The 16373-nt window shown below is 35.9% G+C and overlaps 1 protein-coding gene across 2 annotated transcripts in view; it reads right to left on the bottom strand.

Annotated features, from left to right (window-relative positions):
- Window positions 1-16373, bottom strand: part of MED13 (mediator complex subunit 13) — a 101197-nt gene that overhangs the window by 27822 nt on the left and 57002 nt on the right. The window contains exons 12-17 of one of the 2 annotated variants that reach the window (XM_045525606.1): window positions 15406-15527; window positions 13078-13168; window positions 12727-12941; window positions 11894-12090; window positions 10275-11182; window positions 4294-4455 (exon numbers count right to left, since the gene is read on the bottom strand). In XM_045525606.1, the coding sequence (XP_045381562.1) occupies window positions 4294-4455; window positions 10275-11182; window positions 11894-12090; window positions 12727-12941; window positions 13078-13168; window positions 15406-15527 (1695 nt within the window). The remainder of the gene's footprint in view (window positions 1-4293; window positions 4456-10274; window positions 11183-11893; window positions 12091-12726; window positions 12942-13077; window positions 13169-15405; window positions 15528-16373) is intronic. The other variant, XM_045525607.1, reaches the window with a different exon arrangement.

The raw sequence follows: 16373 nt of genomic DNA on the forward strand, positions 1-16373 counted from the left end.
CCAGTGATTGAGATATTTCAACAGCTGGGAATTCATAAACAGGCTTTATAAAACATATCTGACTACCTTAATTTAATTGTGAAAAAATATGGACAGAAAAAACCTTAGAAGCATGATAAAAAATATAAGAGTTTTATAATTTAAAAAAAATTTTTTTGGCCAGGCATGGTGGATCACGCCTGTAATCTTAGCACTCTGGGAGGCCGAGGTGGGAGGATTGCTCGAGGTCAGGAGTTCGAGACCAGCCTGAGCAAGAGTGAGACTCCTCCCCATCTCTACTAAAAATAGAAAGAAATTATATGGAAAACTAAAAAGATATAAAGAAAAAATTAGCCAGGCATGATGGTGCATGCCTGTAGTCCCAGCTACTCAGGAGGCTGAGGCAGAAGGATCACTTGAGCCCTGGAGTTTGAGGTTGCTCTGAGCTAGGCTGACGCCATGGCACTCTAGCCAGGGCAACAGAGTGAGACTCTGTCTCAAAAAAAAAAAAAAAAAAGTAAAAAGTAAAAAAAAAAAGATTAAAAAAATTTTTTTTTAGAGATGGGGTCTCGCGATGTTGCTCAGGCTGGACTTCAACTCCTGGCCTCAACTGATACTCCCCACTCAGTCTCTGGATTAGCTGGGACTACAGGTCAGGTGCATGTCATTGTACCCAGCTGGAGGAAGTTTTACTTTATTTTTAATAAATTCGGGCTGAGGAAAGTCTTTCTAATATTAACATAAAATCTATCCATTTAAAAGCTCATTAATCTGGCCAGGGGCCAATGGCTCATGCCTGTAATCCCAGGAGTTTGGGAGGTCAAGATGGGAGGACTGCTTGAGGCCAACCTGGGCTATACAGCAAGACCCTGTCTCTACAAAAAAATAAAATTAGCCAGGCATAGCAACACACAGCTGTAGTCCCAGCTACTCAGAAGGCTAAGGGAGGAGGATCATTTGAGCTGTGATCACACCACTGCACTCCAGCCAGGGTGTCAGGGTAAGACCTTGTATCTTTGGAAAAAAAAAAAAAAAAAGATTAATCTGACTATATAAATTTAACTTTTTGCCACGAGTAAACACACTATAAACAAAGCCAAATGATTAAAAACAAACTGGAAAAGATACTTGCAATGCATAAGATGAAAGGTTAATTTCCTTATCATATAAATGGTACCTATAAATCCACAAGAAAATAGCCAAGAAGATCTGCTGTACAATGTTGTACAAAAGTCAACAATACTGTACCATTAACTTAAAAATTTGTTAAGAGGATATATCTCATATTAAGTATTCTTTACCACAATATCTTTTTTAACACATTGACTGCCACATTAAAAAAATGTTTTTTTCCTTGGGGCCACAGTGTTTTATTACAAAAACAGAATAAAAACTTCAAAAACAAAACAATCTTTTCTAATTTAATGAAAAATTTGTTATTTTTTATTGTTTTCTCTGTGTGAGTTATATTGCAACTTGAAAAATAGTTCTCTTGGCTTCCGAAGTGAAGAGCCGTGAGATACATATGCTTCATGAGGCCCCGGGCTCAAAACCAGTGAGTTAAATATAACATACAAGGCAGTTAATGTGTTAAAAAAAGAAAATGACCAACAACCTAATAGAAAAATGGGTAAGGAACATGAACGAAGTTTACAAAAACAAAAAGGCCTCTTATACATAAAAAGATGCTCAATCTCAAAAGAAAAAAACAATTTAATAGCAAACAATTATAATGTTTACTATGTGCTAGATATTGTTCAAAGTACTTTGCATTTATTACTTCATTTAATCCCCACAAAAACCATATAAGGCAAGTACATTATTAACCTCATTTTAGAGATGAGAAAGAAGAATGAGGAAGTTAAGCAACTTCTCCAGTATTACAGAAGTGATAGAGCAGGTGTTTGAACCCAAGAAATCTATTCTCACAGTCTGTACCATTCATTCTCTCATACTACAATGAAATAACCATTTTTCTTCCTTTCTTTTTTTTTTTTTTTTGAGACAGAGTCTTGCTCTGTTTCCCAGGCTAGAGTGAGTGCCGTGGCGTCAGCCCAGCTCACAGCAACCTCAAACTCCTGGGCTTAAGCGATCCTACTGCCTCAGCCTCCCGAGTAGCTGGAACTACAGACATGCGCCACCATGTCTGGCTAATTTTTTCTATATATATAGTTTTAGTTGGCCAGATAATTTCTTTCTATTTTTAGTAGAGACGGGGTCTCACTCTTGGCTCAGGCTGGTCTCGAACTCCTGACCTCGAGCGATCCACCCGCCTCGGCCTCCCAGAGTGCTAGGATTACAGGCGTGAGCCACCGCGCCCAGCCGAAATAACCATTTTTCACCCACCTACTCAGCACCTTACAGGCAAGAGTTTGGAGAAATAGGCATTTAACTAGTAGGAGTATAAACTGATATTACAGAGAGTAATTTAGCCAATTAAAAGATATACACACAAGCTTTAAAGCCAGAGATGTATGCACTACTGAAAAATACTTGTAATGATAATGACAGAAACAATCTGTCCATAAACAGTACACCAGTAAAATACATTTTCATATGTAAAGAACAATGGAATATATATGGCCACTTAAAAAAAGAAAGAAGCTTGGGCAACATAGCAAGACCATCTCTACAAAAATTTTTTTTAAAAAACTAGCCAGGCACAGTAAGTAGTGTGTGCCTATAGTTGAGAAGCTGAGGTGGGAGGATCGCTTAAGCCCAGGAATTTGAGGTTACAGTTAGCTGTAAGTATGCCACTGCCCTCCAGCCTGGGCAACAGAGCAAGACTCTGTATCTAAAAAAGAAAGATGAATAAAAATGTTTAAAAAAAAAAAAAGATAGCTCTGTACTGATAGAAATGATGTCCAAAATCAGTAAGGTGCATAAATTAAAAAATATTTACTATGTTTTTAAAAGAATATAAAAATTTATACTACGAAACATTATCACTAACCTGAATTTTTCACAAAATCAGTTTTGTATGAGATTTAAATTATTTAGCCATTAAAAAAAAGGAAGAAAAGGAAAATATAGGCAAATCTATTCTGAAACCATGCATAAAAAAGTCAAAGATTTCAATGTTAAGAACTGTTATTCCAAATAGATTATATTTATTTATGTATTTATTTATGAATGAATAAATGAATGAATGAATGAATGACGGGGTCTTGCTCTTTTATCCTGGGTAGAGTGCAGTGGCATCATTGTAGCTCACTGCAATCTCTAATTCTTGGGCTCAAGTGATCCTCTTTCCTCAGCCTCCTGAGTAACTACAGGCACATGTCATGATGTCTGGCTAATTTTTCTATTTTTAGTAGAGATGGGGTCTCTACTGGTCTCCAACTCCTGAGCTCAAGCAATCCTCCCATCTCAGCCTCCCAGAGGACTACAGGTGTTAGCCACCATGCCCGGCCCCAAACATATTTTAAAAGCTCCAATTATACCCTGTCTTTGAGAGACAATCTTCAACAAATAGTTCAAACATTCTAAATGTTCTTTTCCATCACAGCTGACCATAAATCTACTGTATACCTATTTAGAGTTTCATTTGCTGCTATTGTTGCAACTAGCAAATTTCTTAGTCCTAATTTTTTTGTTTTTGAGACAGAGTCTTGCTCTGTTGCCCGGGCTAGAGTGCCATTGTGTCAGCCTAGCTCACAGCAACCTCAAACTCCTGGGCTCAAGTGATCCTCCTGCCTCAGCCTCCCAAGTAGCTGGGACTAAAGGCATGCGCCACCATGCTCGGCTAATTTTTTTCCTATATATTTTTAGTTGTACAGCTAATTTCTTTCTATTTTCTTAGTAGAGATGGGGTCTCGCTCTTGCTCAGGCTGATCTCGAACTCCTGAGCTCATACAATCCGTCCACCTCGGCCTCCCAGAGTGCTAGGATTACAGGCGTGAGCCACCGTGTCCGGCCCCTAATTTTTTTTTTTAAATTGGGGGCCTTTTATCACTGGTATTACCCCCTTATCTCCCTCCCCATTTTTAATTCAATTTTATAAAATGATAATTTACAACAAAAGTAGGTTTTAGCCTTTAAAAAAATTTTAGCAGTATGACCCGTTCTTCACATAAAATCTTACTGCGAAGTCTGATTTGTAAGAACAGATCTAAGTGAAAATGCTCCTTTTGAAGTGAGGTTGGAGAACCCAGTAAATTGAATGCTGAAGGAAAGACTAAGATTGGACCACAGTGGCCTTAAGTTTATGCCACAAAAATATTTAAAGAAGATTAATGTGCTTATTTTAATTGGGCATAGAAATATGATGACTGATATAAAATCAGTCATTACACATCACTATAAATTACTCACCATAAGAGCCTCGGCCAGCCATTTTATGAAATTGTTGCCAAGTGAGGGGACCTTGAACCCCCCAAGGTCTTACTGTTCTTTTTTTCTGAATGGCATCCTGAAGAACTGGCTGAAGAGAGAGGAGCATTCGAAGTATATCCTGTGAGCACTGCATACTCACATCTACAAGCATTTTAAAAAAGAGTGAGTAAGAATTGCTATTGCCAACACAAAATTTTAAGATAATACGAAATACATCTAGGGAAGTTCAGATCTCCATCATCAAGAAGATTAAACATCTGCTTGTGCAGAGTAGAGTTCTATATAAAATAAGCTGTAGAAATGGTTCTTCCAGATACTTATAATCAAGAAGACACGTAAATAAAAAGTCCCTAACTTATCTCCATAAAAACAGTCATTAATTACCTGATTGATCAACTTATGTCCAAAAGAGGCAAATCTATAGAGACAGAAACTAGACTAGTGGTTGCCTTGAATACAGAGGGAGGGTTGGAGGGAAATAGGGAGTGACTGCTAATTGGCATGGCGTTTATTTTTGGGGTAATGAAAATGTTCTGAAATTGATTGCAACGATCGCTGTACAACTCTCTGTGAATACTAAAACCAATCAATGGTACATTTTAAATGAGTGAACTGCATGATATGTTCAAAAAAAGAGTGATCAATACATGGTGTGATGGTGGGGATGAGTAGAAATATGGGCAATTTTTACTTCTATTTTTCTGTATTGTTTAGATTCTTAATTTTTATTCAGTAAGTATGTATTTTTATAATTAGAACAAAGCTTTATCTCGAAAATACTGCCATTAAAATATTCATATACAAACTATACTCTGTAAGCTTTTAAATTCATTCAAATATTTCAATATCTTGATCATCTACTGTATACTAAGTACTGTACTAGATATTTGGAATATAGACAAAACCTTTTGCCCTTACATAGAACTTGCAAAGGGTGTATTTAAATGGGGTAAGAAACAACAATTAATCAATAAATGCTATTGTATGTTAGAAGGCAATAAGGAAACACTATAGAAAAAAGCAAAAAAAGAAGGATGGAGAACATGGAATGGGGTTTGCAATTTTATTAATACATTGGGAAGATGACATCTGACAATATTTAAAGGAGACAGAGTTACCCACGTAACCTGGAGGAAGAGTATCCTAGGCAAAGGAAACAATTAGGCCAAAGGCTTTAATGTAGGAGCGGTTCATGATGAGGCCATAATTTAATCAAAGTATTCCAATACTGTACATTTATGTTTTCTAGCATTATTTGTCTTTATATTGAAATTTTTTCATTGTAATACAAGGGTATTTCTCTCTTTTTTTGTTCTAAATTATTTTATTTGGACAGGTTCTTAAGATAAAATTCATTTTTATGTCTACACAGCTTTCTGGTTTGTTTTGTTTTGAGATAGGGTCTCCCTCTGTTGCCTGGGCTAGAGTGCAGTGGTGTCATCGTAGCTCACTGCAACCTCACCTGAGCTCAAGCAATCCTCCTGCCTCAGCCTCCCCAGTAGCTGGGACTACAGGCATGTACCACTATGCCCGGTTAATTTTTCTATTTTGTTTTAGAGACAGGGTCTTGCTCTTGCTCATGCTGGTCTTGAACTCCTGGCCTCAAGCGATCCTCCTGCCTCGGGGCTCCCAAAGTGTTAGGATTACAGGTGTGAGCCACCAAGCCTAGTAAATACTTTTTAAATCAGTGTTTACTGTTATACAGAAAATGTATACCAGGTAAAGCTCAGTATTTTCTTGGCAAATAAGTTGGTTCTTAAAGACAAATAATAGGCTGGGCACAGTGGCTCATGCCTTGTAGTCCGAGCACTCTGAGAGTCCGAGGTGGAAGGATCACTTGAGCCCAGGAGTTCGAAGCTACAGTGAGCTATCATCAGACCAGCTATGCTGTGCACTCCAGCCTGCGCAACACAGGGAGACCCCCATCTCTACAAAAAATTAAAAAATCAGCCAGGCACGGTGGCATATGCCTGTAGTCTCTGCTACTTAGGAGGCTGAGGTAAGGGAATGGCTTGAGCCCAAGAGTTTGAAGCTGCAGTGAGCTATGATTGCATCACTGCACTCCAGCCTGGGTGACATAGTAATACTCTGTCTTTAAAAAGATAAAATAAAAATAAATAAATAAATAAAAACAAATCATAGTAAATAGAGTGCCACTAATGCTACGGTTGCTGTTGTCATTACTACTACTAACATTTGAGTTCTTACTATGCACCAAACACTGCTCTCTGTTTTGTATGTATTAACTCATTTGATTCTCTCAACAGCTGGTAAATTAGTGACCATATTTTAAGAAATTGAGGCATAGAGAGATTAAATAACTTGCCCGAGCTCATGGGTAGTATATAGTGGTAGAGTCACATTTCAAACCCAAGCAGTTTGACTCTACAGCCTATGTTCTTAACTACTATATATGGCTTAAAATAATCTTGCCCTTCTTTTGAACACAACTAAGAAAGTTATATCTTTTCCTGTTTTAATTGGGTCCTTGAGAATAATGAATTGGATGAATCATGATACTATGTCATGTACAAAAAATTAATCATTGGTCCATGCATTGCCCTCTTATTTAATTTCACAAATTTCCATTAACAATAACAATAAAATGAACAACTGTAATCTCACTGCCTAAGAACTAGAATATTACCAAAAACAATCTTATTAAGGGTTCTTCCCTAGTCTATACCTTAGTCATTTCTGGACACATACAAAATTTCAACAATTAACCAATATTCTGAACTTTATTGTGCATGTAAACAATACATTTAGTTTTGCTTGCTTCCTAATTTTATTAAAGGTAATATTTTAAAAGATACTTGTTTCCTCTTCCTCCCCTCAAATTATTATTACTAAGATTCATCTACTTGTTATATAGAACTACTGATTTTCAGAGCTTATTTAGCATTCCATCTATACTATCATAATTACTTATCCATTATCCTGTTGATGGGTTGATTTTTACGTCTTTCAACCCTGCATTATAGTTTTAGTTCTCCTAGTAGTCTGGTAAGCAATTTAAAGGTAGAATATCTTCATAGCTCCCAAAATACCAAGCATATTGTTTTGCACGTGTCCAAAAATAACTGAATTAGCAAATGACACAAGGACCAAATAAAAGTTATTATAGGACATACTACCACCTAAGAACATAGGTTTTTTTTTTTTTTGGTATAAGCCCAGACAAGCAATTAGAAAAACATAGATTCTTACCAATAACCACAATTGAAAGAGGCTAACTTTCTGTATACATTAGTCTTTTACCAAAAGTTAGAAAAGTTAATCAATGAAACACAGGTTGGCTATACCTGAAGGAAAAATATCTAATTGATAATTTCAGTAATAGTCACTTATATTCATTATTTAGTATGTGCTAAGCACTATGCTTAATACGGATTAACTCATTAGAGCTTTACAACTATATACAAGTCAAATACTAGTTTACTTCATTATTACAGATCAAGAAACCAAGATGTTAAATTAACTTGTCCAAGATCATATTGCTAGGGAGTGGCAGAACCAAATCCCATCCCCAGAGTTTGATCTAGAATGTCTGGGGTAGAATGTAAAAACTGGCATTTCTAGCAAGATCTCAGGTGATGTTTGAAGCTGCTAGTTTGGGAAACTAGAAACCACTATTCTATCAATTAACTTTTCCACTGTCCAACAACAGCTCACCTCATCCTTAGCTTTAAAAGCAATCACAGGAAAATTTTCACTTCTCCTCTTCTTGTCCAAAGAAAAGCATTTCCTGTATCTGTACCCATAAACTATGCCTTTCCTTCTTCTTACAATGGACATGTTCCTATTTAAGGATCTACTTATCCTTCTACTTGTACACTGAATTCTATTACCTCTCACTTATTCAGTGACTTTGCTCCTACAATTTTATCTTCTCTCCTGCCTGCATTAGTATTTCCTCTCCATGGGGGGTGGGGGTGGGGATGGGAAAAGGGAAGATATTGGTCAAAGGACGCAAAGTTTCAGTTAGCAGGAATAAGTTTTAGATATCTATTGCACAGTATAGTGACCACAGTTAATAAAAATGTATTGTGCATTTCAAAATTGCTAAAAGAATAGATTTTAAACGTTTTCACCACAAAAAATAAGAACGTGAGGTGATGGATAAACTAATTAGCTTGATTTAATCTTTCTACAATGTGTGTGTGTATATATATATATCTCAAAATGTCACACTGTACCCAATAAATATATAATTATTGTCACTTTAAAAAATTCCCCTCTATAGGATCACTCCCAATGTACCCTAAAAAAAACTCTCTTTTAACTCTATTATCCAGTTTCTCTGCTATTTATAGCAAAAGTCCCCAAAGAATTGTCTAAATTTGCTTCTCATCCCATTCCCTCCTGAACACACTCTCATCAAGTTGATTGAAACTGCTTGTCAAGGTCACCACCAATCTCCATGTGGTCACATCCAATGGTCCTGTCTCAGTTTTTACCTTGATGTACCACAGTATTTGATATAGATAGATGATCACTCTCTCCATCTCCAAATACTTCCTATACTTGGTTTCTAGGACACCATACTCTCTTGGTTTTCCTCCTATCTCTATCTCAGGTTCCTTTCCTGGATCCTCCTTTTCTTCTCCATGTCTAAATGTCAGCTTCATCCTTGGACTGCTCTTTCTACAGTCACTGTCTAGGTTATTTCATCAAACTTCATAACTTTTCATACTGATAACTCACGTGAAATGATTTTAATCTCCAGACTCAATCACTCTTCTGAATTTAAAACTCATTATCTCCACATATGTACTTGACCTCCTCTCCCAGTATTTCCTTCCTCTGTAGTTAGTATCAGTATTCATCCAGTTGCTCAAGTTATCCTTGATACCTCATCTTTTGTTACATGTATCAGCAAAACTTGTAGGTTATATTTTCCAAATATATCTGGATTCTACAACTTACATCTCCATTGCTTTCAATATTGTCCAAGCTACTACCATCGTCTTTCACCCTGGATTACTACAACTGTCTTCTAACTGATCTATCTACTTCTATTCTCACTTTTACCACCTCCAAACCCCAGGCTATTTTCTACACAATAGACAGGGTGATCTTAAACAGAAAAGGGATCATGTTCCTTCCATGCTCAAAACTATCCAATAGCTTCCCATCACACTTAGTAAAATCTACAAAGGTCTTACATGGTCTACATGATTTTGGTGCTCAGTCACCTTTTTAGATTTCATCTCCTACCAATTTCCCCATCACCCAATGCATTCCATTAACGTTAGCCTACTTAATGTTTCTCAAGCTATATAAAGCACAGCACTCCCTCAGGGTCTGTGTACTGTGTATTGCTTGAAACAATTCTTCCGTCATTTAATCACATAGCTCACATTCTCCCACTTTACGTAAGAGTTTGTCCAAAAGCTCCCCTTCAGTAATATCTTCTCTGACAACAGATTTAAAATAGCATACATTTATCTTTTTCCACTCCTTTACCCTGCTTTTCTTTCTTCAAAGCACGTCACTATCTATCATATAATTATTTTTTTTGTTTACTGTCTGTCTTTTCCACTAAATTACAGGCTCAAAAAGAGCAGGGAATATGTCTAATTTGTTCAACAATGAACCTAGGACAGTGCTTAGTACATACAAGGTGCTCAATAAATATTAATATTTAATGAGTAAAAGAATGAATAAAGCAGATAACTAGCAATTTCTGATAACTAACATGTGCAAAGTGCCTTTTACATTCCTACATAAGTACATAATTAGAGACTTATAATAACCATACTTTTATTGGTAAAATTAAACTGTTAAAAAATTCTTCCTTTAAGAATATCATCCTTAAAAGAGTTTTTAAGTCCATGTTTAAGCATCTCTATTAGCTACATAAGAAACTGCCTTTAATATTTTTTCCTAAGAAAAGTAAAGTCATACAACTAAGGGAAACTAAACAAACACACACAAAAATTTGTTAGCATACTTACCATTTCTTTTGGACCAGGGATGTAAGCATGAACTTTTCACAAGTGCTTCATCAACTTTTCCTCCTGACATGTTATCCATGAACTGACGCCCATGTTCTAATGCAAGGTAGCAGTCATTGCAACAGTCCCGCTCTTCAACACGTACCCAATTGCTAATTACACCACTTTTGGGAAAAGGATCTTGGTCTGCTGCTCCAAAGGGTGAAAATAAATTAGTGCACTGATCTTGAAGCAATAATATCAAATCATCAGGCAATTTTTCAGATTCCTTTAGTCCTCCACTAACATGTTCAGCAGAGGTAGCCCTGAGAGCTTCAAAACGTTTTTCTGCTTCTTTGCCACAGTCTGTGTTGCGTCCTATGATATCTAGTTCATCTTCAAGAAATAATCCTGAATTGTTTCCAAATTTTCTGTTCATGACAGCACTGAAGCCGCAGGTACACCTATACTGTGCTTCCTGCGTTGGATCTGGAATGTAAACTCCAACATCGGCACCCTTGATATTCATGTTGCAGACACAGATACAGCAACTATCAAAGTTACAGTCTTTAAACAAATTCATAACTGATTCTGAAAGGATGAGGTTTACATAAAGACTGTGTGCTTCAGGGATGGAAGGGACAGTTGCAGGTTCCACAGAATTAAGGGGTCTGCATGTGGATGGCGTAGAAGCTGGTGAATATAAGTCTGAATTTTCATATTTGACAGAACCTTGAGCACTAGCAGGTCCACCAGCTCCACGAGGAGTCCGAGGAGTCCTTGGAGTTGGAAATCTAGGAGTGGATGGAGAAGGAAGAATTCCTGCTCCGCCATTACTAGGAGGTGCGCTGCTGGGAGGCATCCCAAAAGAAGTATGGGTTTGAGGGGTATAAGCAGGGCCATATTCTTGATCCATATTACTTCCATCACTATTGTCACCAGGATAAAAGAAAATCAAATACATAAACAAAGAAATATATTAGTAATGTGAAACAGAATTAAAAATATCTCAAATGTTTCTCAGTAACATTAAAAATTATGACAGGACAGTGAGTGCAGAAACTACAAGTACAATCATGTCTTATTTCTAGTTAACGTATCTACTCTAAGTGATTGTTGTGGGCTAAGGATCAACCAACTAGTTCCAAAATTGTAAATAAAATCTGTATACACTTAACCATATCTAGACATACATAGTTATGATCTATAAATTTCTTCTACTGGAAATACTCATTTTCCTTGATTTTAAGATGCCACTGATTGTAAAAAAAAATTATTTTAGAGATGTTCCTGTGTAAAAAGGGAAAATGGTAATTTTAAGATGGTACCAATTATAAGACACTCCAAATTCAGAGAGAGTATAATGTAAAAAGTGTGGGAAATATGGCAAATGTATAAATGAGAGTAATTTAGAATTACAGAGCAAAGGAAAAGTTGCTTCTGAAGATAAATAAAGCATAACAGGTCTTAAGTTTTCCAACAGTTTACCCATACCCAACTATTTTCATTATAATTAATTCACCGAAAAACTTTTAGAATTTTCGAAAACGAAGATTCTTTTTCCAGCATACAGGTAGTTCTACGAAAAAAATTAAAGCTATATAAGCATTTGTATACTATAATAATAACATAAATCATACCCATCTTTGATAAATGGCATTGCAGGCCCTGAAGGAAGCAATTCCAATTTTCCAACAGTCCAACTCTGACGGTAAATACACTCTTCTGGCAATTTGATAGGTGGCAGACATTGGCTTGGTAGAGTTTTTAGAGGTGCAAACATGGAACATCCCACTAGAACTTGACAATTTTCAGACTTATAGACATAAGAAAAATCCTACAATATAAAGACCGTGGGCTTAATATCTTATCTCCCAGGGGAAAAAAACAAAGAAAAACCCCAAACTTACTCTGGACTTATTTTCCTTTCTTTAAAACAGAAAGAAAGAGAAATATAATTCTATTCTCTTCTTAAATGCATTCTTTTTTTTTTTTTTCTTTTTTGGGTCTACCTTTTCATTTGCAGTTAATAATAGTTAACATTTATTAAGCATACATTCTGTGCCAGGCAATTTACATAAATTATACCATTTAATTAAATATCTTCAATAACAATGTTATGAGGCAGATATTATCATCATCTTCGTGTCTTACATATGAGGAAAACAAAAGACAAACAGAGCAAATATTTTTTTTTCGTTTTTTTAAGTTCAAAGTATTAATGGGGTACAAGTGATTTTGTTACATAGATAGTAGCTTTTGTAATGCTTAAGTTAGGGATATAAGTATGCCTATCACCCAAATAGTGTTCACAGTACCCTTAAATGCATTCTTAATAGTGTTACCACAATTCAGTCTCAGATTTGTCAGCTACAAAACTAAAATCACTATGAAAGGATTTTTGAATATAGCAACAAACTAATTCTATAAGAAAATACAGGAAGCAAATTATTTTTCTAGAAAAAATACTTACTTTAATTTCAGAAGGTTTTGGGCTACAGAATCCCTCATCAACCTCAATTTTGAACTGTGCTCCTATACTAGAACTATTTCCTTCTAGAACAGTTCCTCCAGGTGTTGTATCCATACTACCATATTCTTTATTATTCACATTCATTGGGGAAAATCCCATAATATGTTGTTCCAATGATGGTGGTGTAGGATACATCTTATGAAGATCTGCAGTGCCTGTATTTAATAAAACACACGTTTTAACATAAGACTAAAAAAGAGGTGAATCTACGTTTAAAACAAAGGGAGTGGGGAGCTTTGTTGAGATTAAAAGTTTGTGAATTTATCTGGAGCACAGATTTGGGAAGCTTACTTATGCAAGATAACGGGTCCAGATTTCCTGTCTTTGATTCCTTGCAGCTGGCTTTATCATCTGATCCATTCGCTGATTTTTTAGATCCAGGCTATTTAAAAGAAGCACAGATTTATCTGAAATTTACATCCAATATGATCTCAAAATAGTAATCACTCAAATGTAACTTAAAAGCAAAGCCCATTCATCAAAAGTAATATTTTGAATTTATGACAGAGCCAAATACATACTAGATATAGTTTAAAGATATAAAATACATCTTACGTAATCACTGACTCCAGATTGATTTATCTGAATATTTATTTGATAAGCCTCCAAATTAAGAGGGAAAAGCTCCTCCAAAGAAAATGACCAACACTTTCAAAACACAGAGAAGCAAGATCAACCTAAAATTTAAAATCTATTAAAATAAAAAAATAAAACTTGCTATAAGGATTTGTAATTAACATCAGAATTGCTTCTTTTTTTTTCTGCTCTGAACATTCAGAGGAGACAGAATTGCTTCTTAGTAAAAGATACTCATAAAGTATTCGTCCCCTTAAGTGAAAGATATCAAAGTTTCCTATATAATCAATCTTCCCTCTCAATTCTTTTTTTTTTTTTTTGAGACAGAGACTCACTCTGTTGCCCAGGCTGGAGTGCTGTGGCGTCAGCCTAGCTCACAGCAACCTCAAACTCCTGGGATCAAGCAATCCTCCTGCCTCAGCCTCCCGAGTAGCTGGGACTACAGGCATGCGCCACCATGCCCGGCTAATTTTTTTCTATATATACTTTTAGTTATCTATATAATTTCTTTCTATTTGTAGTAGAGACAGGGTGTCGCTCTTGCTCAGGCTGGTCTCGAACTCCTGAGCCCAAACGATCCTCCCGCCTCGGCCTCCCAGAGTGCTGGGATTACAGGCATGAGCCACCGCCCTCTCAATTCTTATTTATACTTTTACCTTGTTTAAATAATCTCCTTACCCCTGCAAAAATAGCGTAACAAGTAAAACTAAAGCACAAACTTCACAAAGATCTCATGACAAAGCAATAGGATCCCTAAGTAAAACTAAGCTTTAATACATTGAACAAACCAAGTTTCACCATCTCCAATCTATCACCAATGTTTTTAGAGCTGACAATATTCATTCCATATCTTCTGTTAGACAGTTATGATAAACATGTAGACTGAATTCTCACAACCTTTCTACCTCAGGGGAACCACAGCTGATATGTAAATGGTAGCAGAGAGAAAATATAAATGTACTGAAGTATTCAAGGATATACCTTCACCTAGTTAAGCGTGTCCTAAAATATACTACATTATGGGATATAGAGTAAACGTTTATGTATGGCTATATCTACCATATATATGTGTATATATATACACACACATATAAATATACATATATTAGATATATATGCTGAGAGATGATTAAAAGCACATATTATATAGGGCAAGGAAGATCAAATGTACCACAGAAGTTTCCAGGCTACCTTTATGCAGATGAAAAAGGAATTCCCTTTTATGATAATGTAGCACCCTATTCATTAATTTACCAGAGACTTGACATTCTAGGGAATCTCATTTTAAGTTTTAATTTCTTTTATCTTCACCTTTTTCTGCAAATGGGTGTTAAAGATTAAATATTACTTTTTTCCTCTTTTATTGTTATGGTATGTATCTGTCTTAAAATAACGGCTGTGGTGCCAAATTAATTCAAAAGAAGTGGTATTCTTTAATAAATTGATGAATCATACAATTTTAACATTAATTACTTATATATTTTCCAAACAAGTCAATTTTAGGGTCATTTCTCAAACTAGAGAATTAAAGAACAGGAAAATAATTCTGCTTCCTAAAAACTGCAGAAAAGAACATATGGTGGAGCTGAAGTTAAGCTTAACTATGTGTCCTTCAAGTATATAAACAAAAGGAAAAAAAACAACAGTTTATGGGTGATACTGTCTAGACTACCGAAATATGAGATTTTTAAAAAACTTGATTCATGAGATTTTATTATAAAACTGGCTGTGCATGGTGGCTCATGTTTATAAAATTCTAGCACTTTGGGAGGCCAAGGTGGGAGGATAGTTTGAAGTCTGGAGTTCATGGCTAGCCTGGGCAACACAGTGAGACTCCATCTCTACAAAAAATTTAAAAATTAGCCAGGCGTGGTAGTACACTACTCAGGAGGCTTGAGCCCAAGAGTTTGAGGTTGCAATGACCTGTGATAATACCACTGCATTCTACCCAGAAGACAGAGCAAGACTCCATCTTTAAAAAAAAAAAAAGCAAGAAAGAATAAAGTAAAAAATTATAATCCTAATCATTAATAGGATACTCACTGTTAGTTCATCTTCATCAGAATTGAAGAGATTATCCAGGTCAGTATAAGATACAGCCAGGTCTGAATCATAGATCAAACTGGTTGATGGTGGACGGGCATGACTAGTAGGGCGTGGAGCATCTGCATATGTCAAGCAGAAAAATAAAACACTCTACTGCTGACCAAATAAGTGTTATTTTATTTATTTAAACTATATGTAAAACCTTAAATTTATAAGGGGATTAGTCAACAAGAAATTATAATTTCCCGTGTAAAATCTAGAAACTATTTTCATAGACATTAATTATAAATGATAGTACCTTTTCCAGGAAGCTCACCAAAAGCCATGTAATCAATAACATAGCTAAGTACTCTAAATGAATAACTCATATATCAAATAAAAATATAAACACTATTAGGACAATAGAGTTAAATACACACATATTTTTATTTTTCTAATCTTCTTGAAATGTAAAGGAAGCATAGTACAACGATAGAGTTCTCTGGCTCTTGGGCCAGACAGACTATTAATTTGAATCCCAGCTCCACCACTAATAATATAACCTTTGGCAAATTACTTAACCTCTCTGTGCCTTAGTAATGGCATGCACCAAGAACCAAATATGATAAAATGTTGGTAAAGCACTTTTCCCAGTGCCAGGCACTTAAATACTCAATAAATACTACCTCTTAGTTAAGCTTAGTTTCCACACAAGATTTTTTTTTTTTTTTTGAGACAGAGTCTCATTTTGTTGCCCGGGCTAGAGTGAGTGCCGTGGCGTCAGCCCAGCTCACAGCAACCTCAAACTCCTGGGCTTAAACGATCCTACTGCCTCAGGCTCCCGAGTAGCTGGGACTACAGGCATGCGCCACCATACCCGGCTATTTTTTCTATATATATATTTTAGCTGGCCAGATAATTTCTTTCTATTTTTAGTAGAGACGGGGTCTCGCTCTTGCTCAGGCTGGTCTCGAACTCCTGACCTC

Source organism: Lemur catta, chromosome 15, assembly GCF_020740605.2.
Source record: "Lemur catta isolate mLemCat1 chromosome 15, mLemCat1.pri, whole genome shotgun sequence".
Lineage (NCBI taxonomy): Eukaryota > Metazoa > Chordata > Mammalia > Primates > Lemuridae > Lemur > Lemur catta.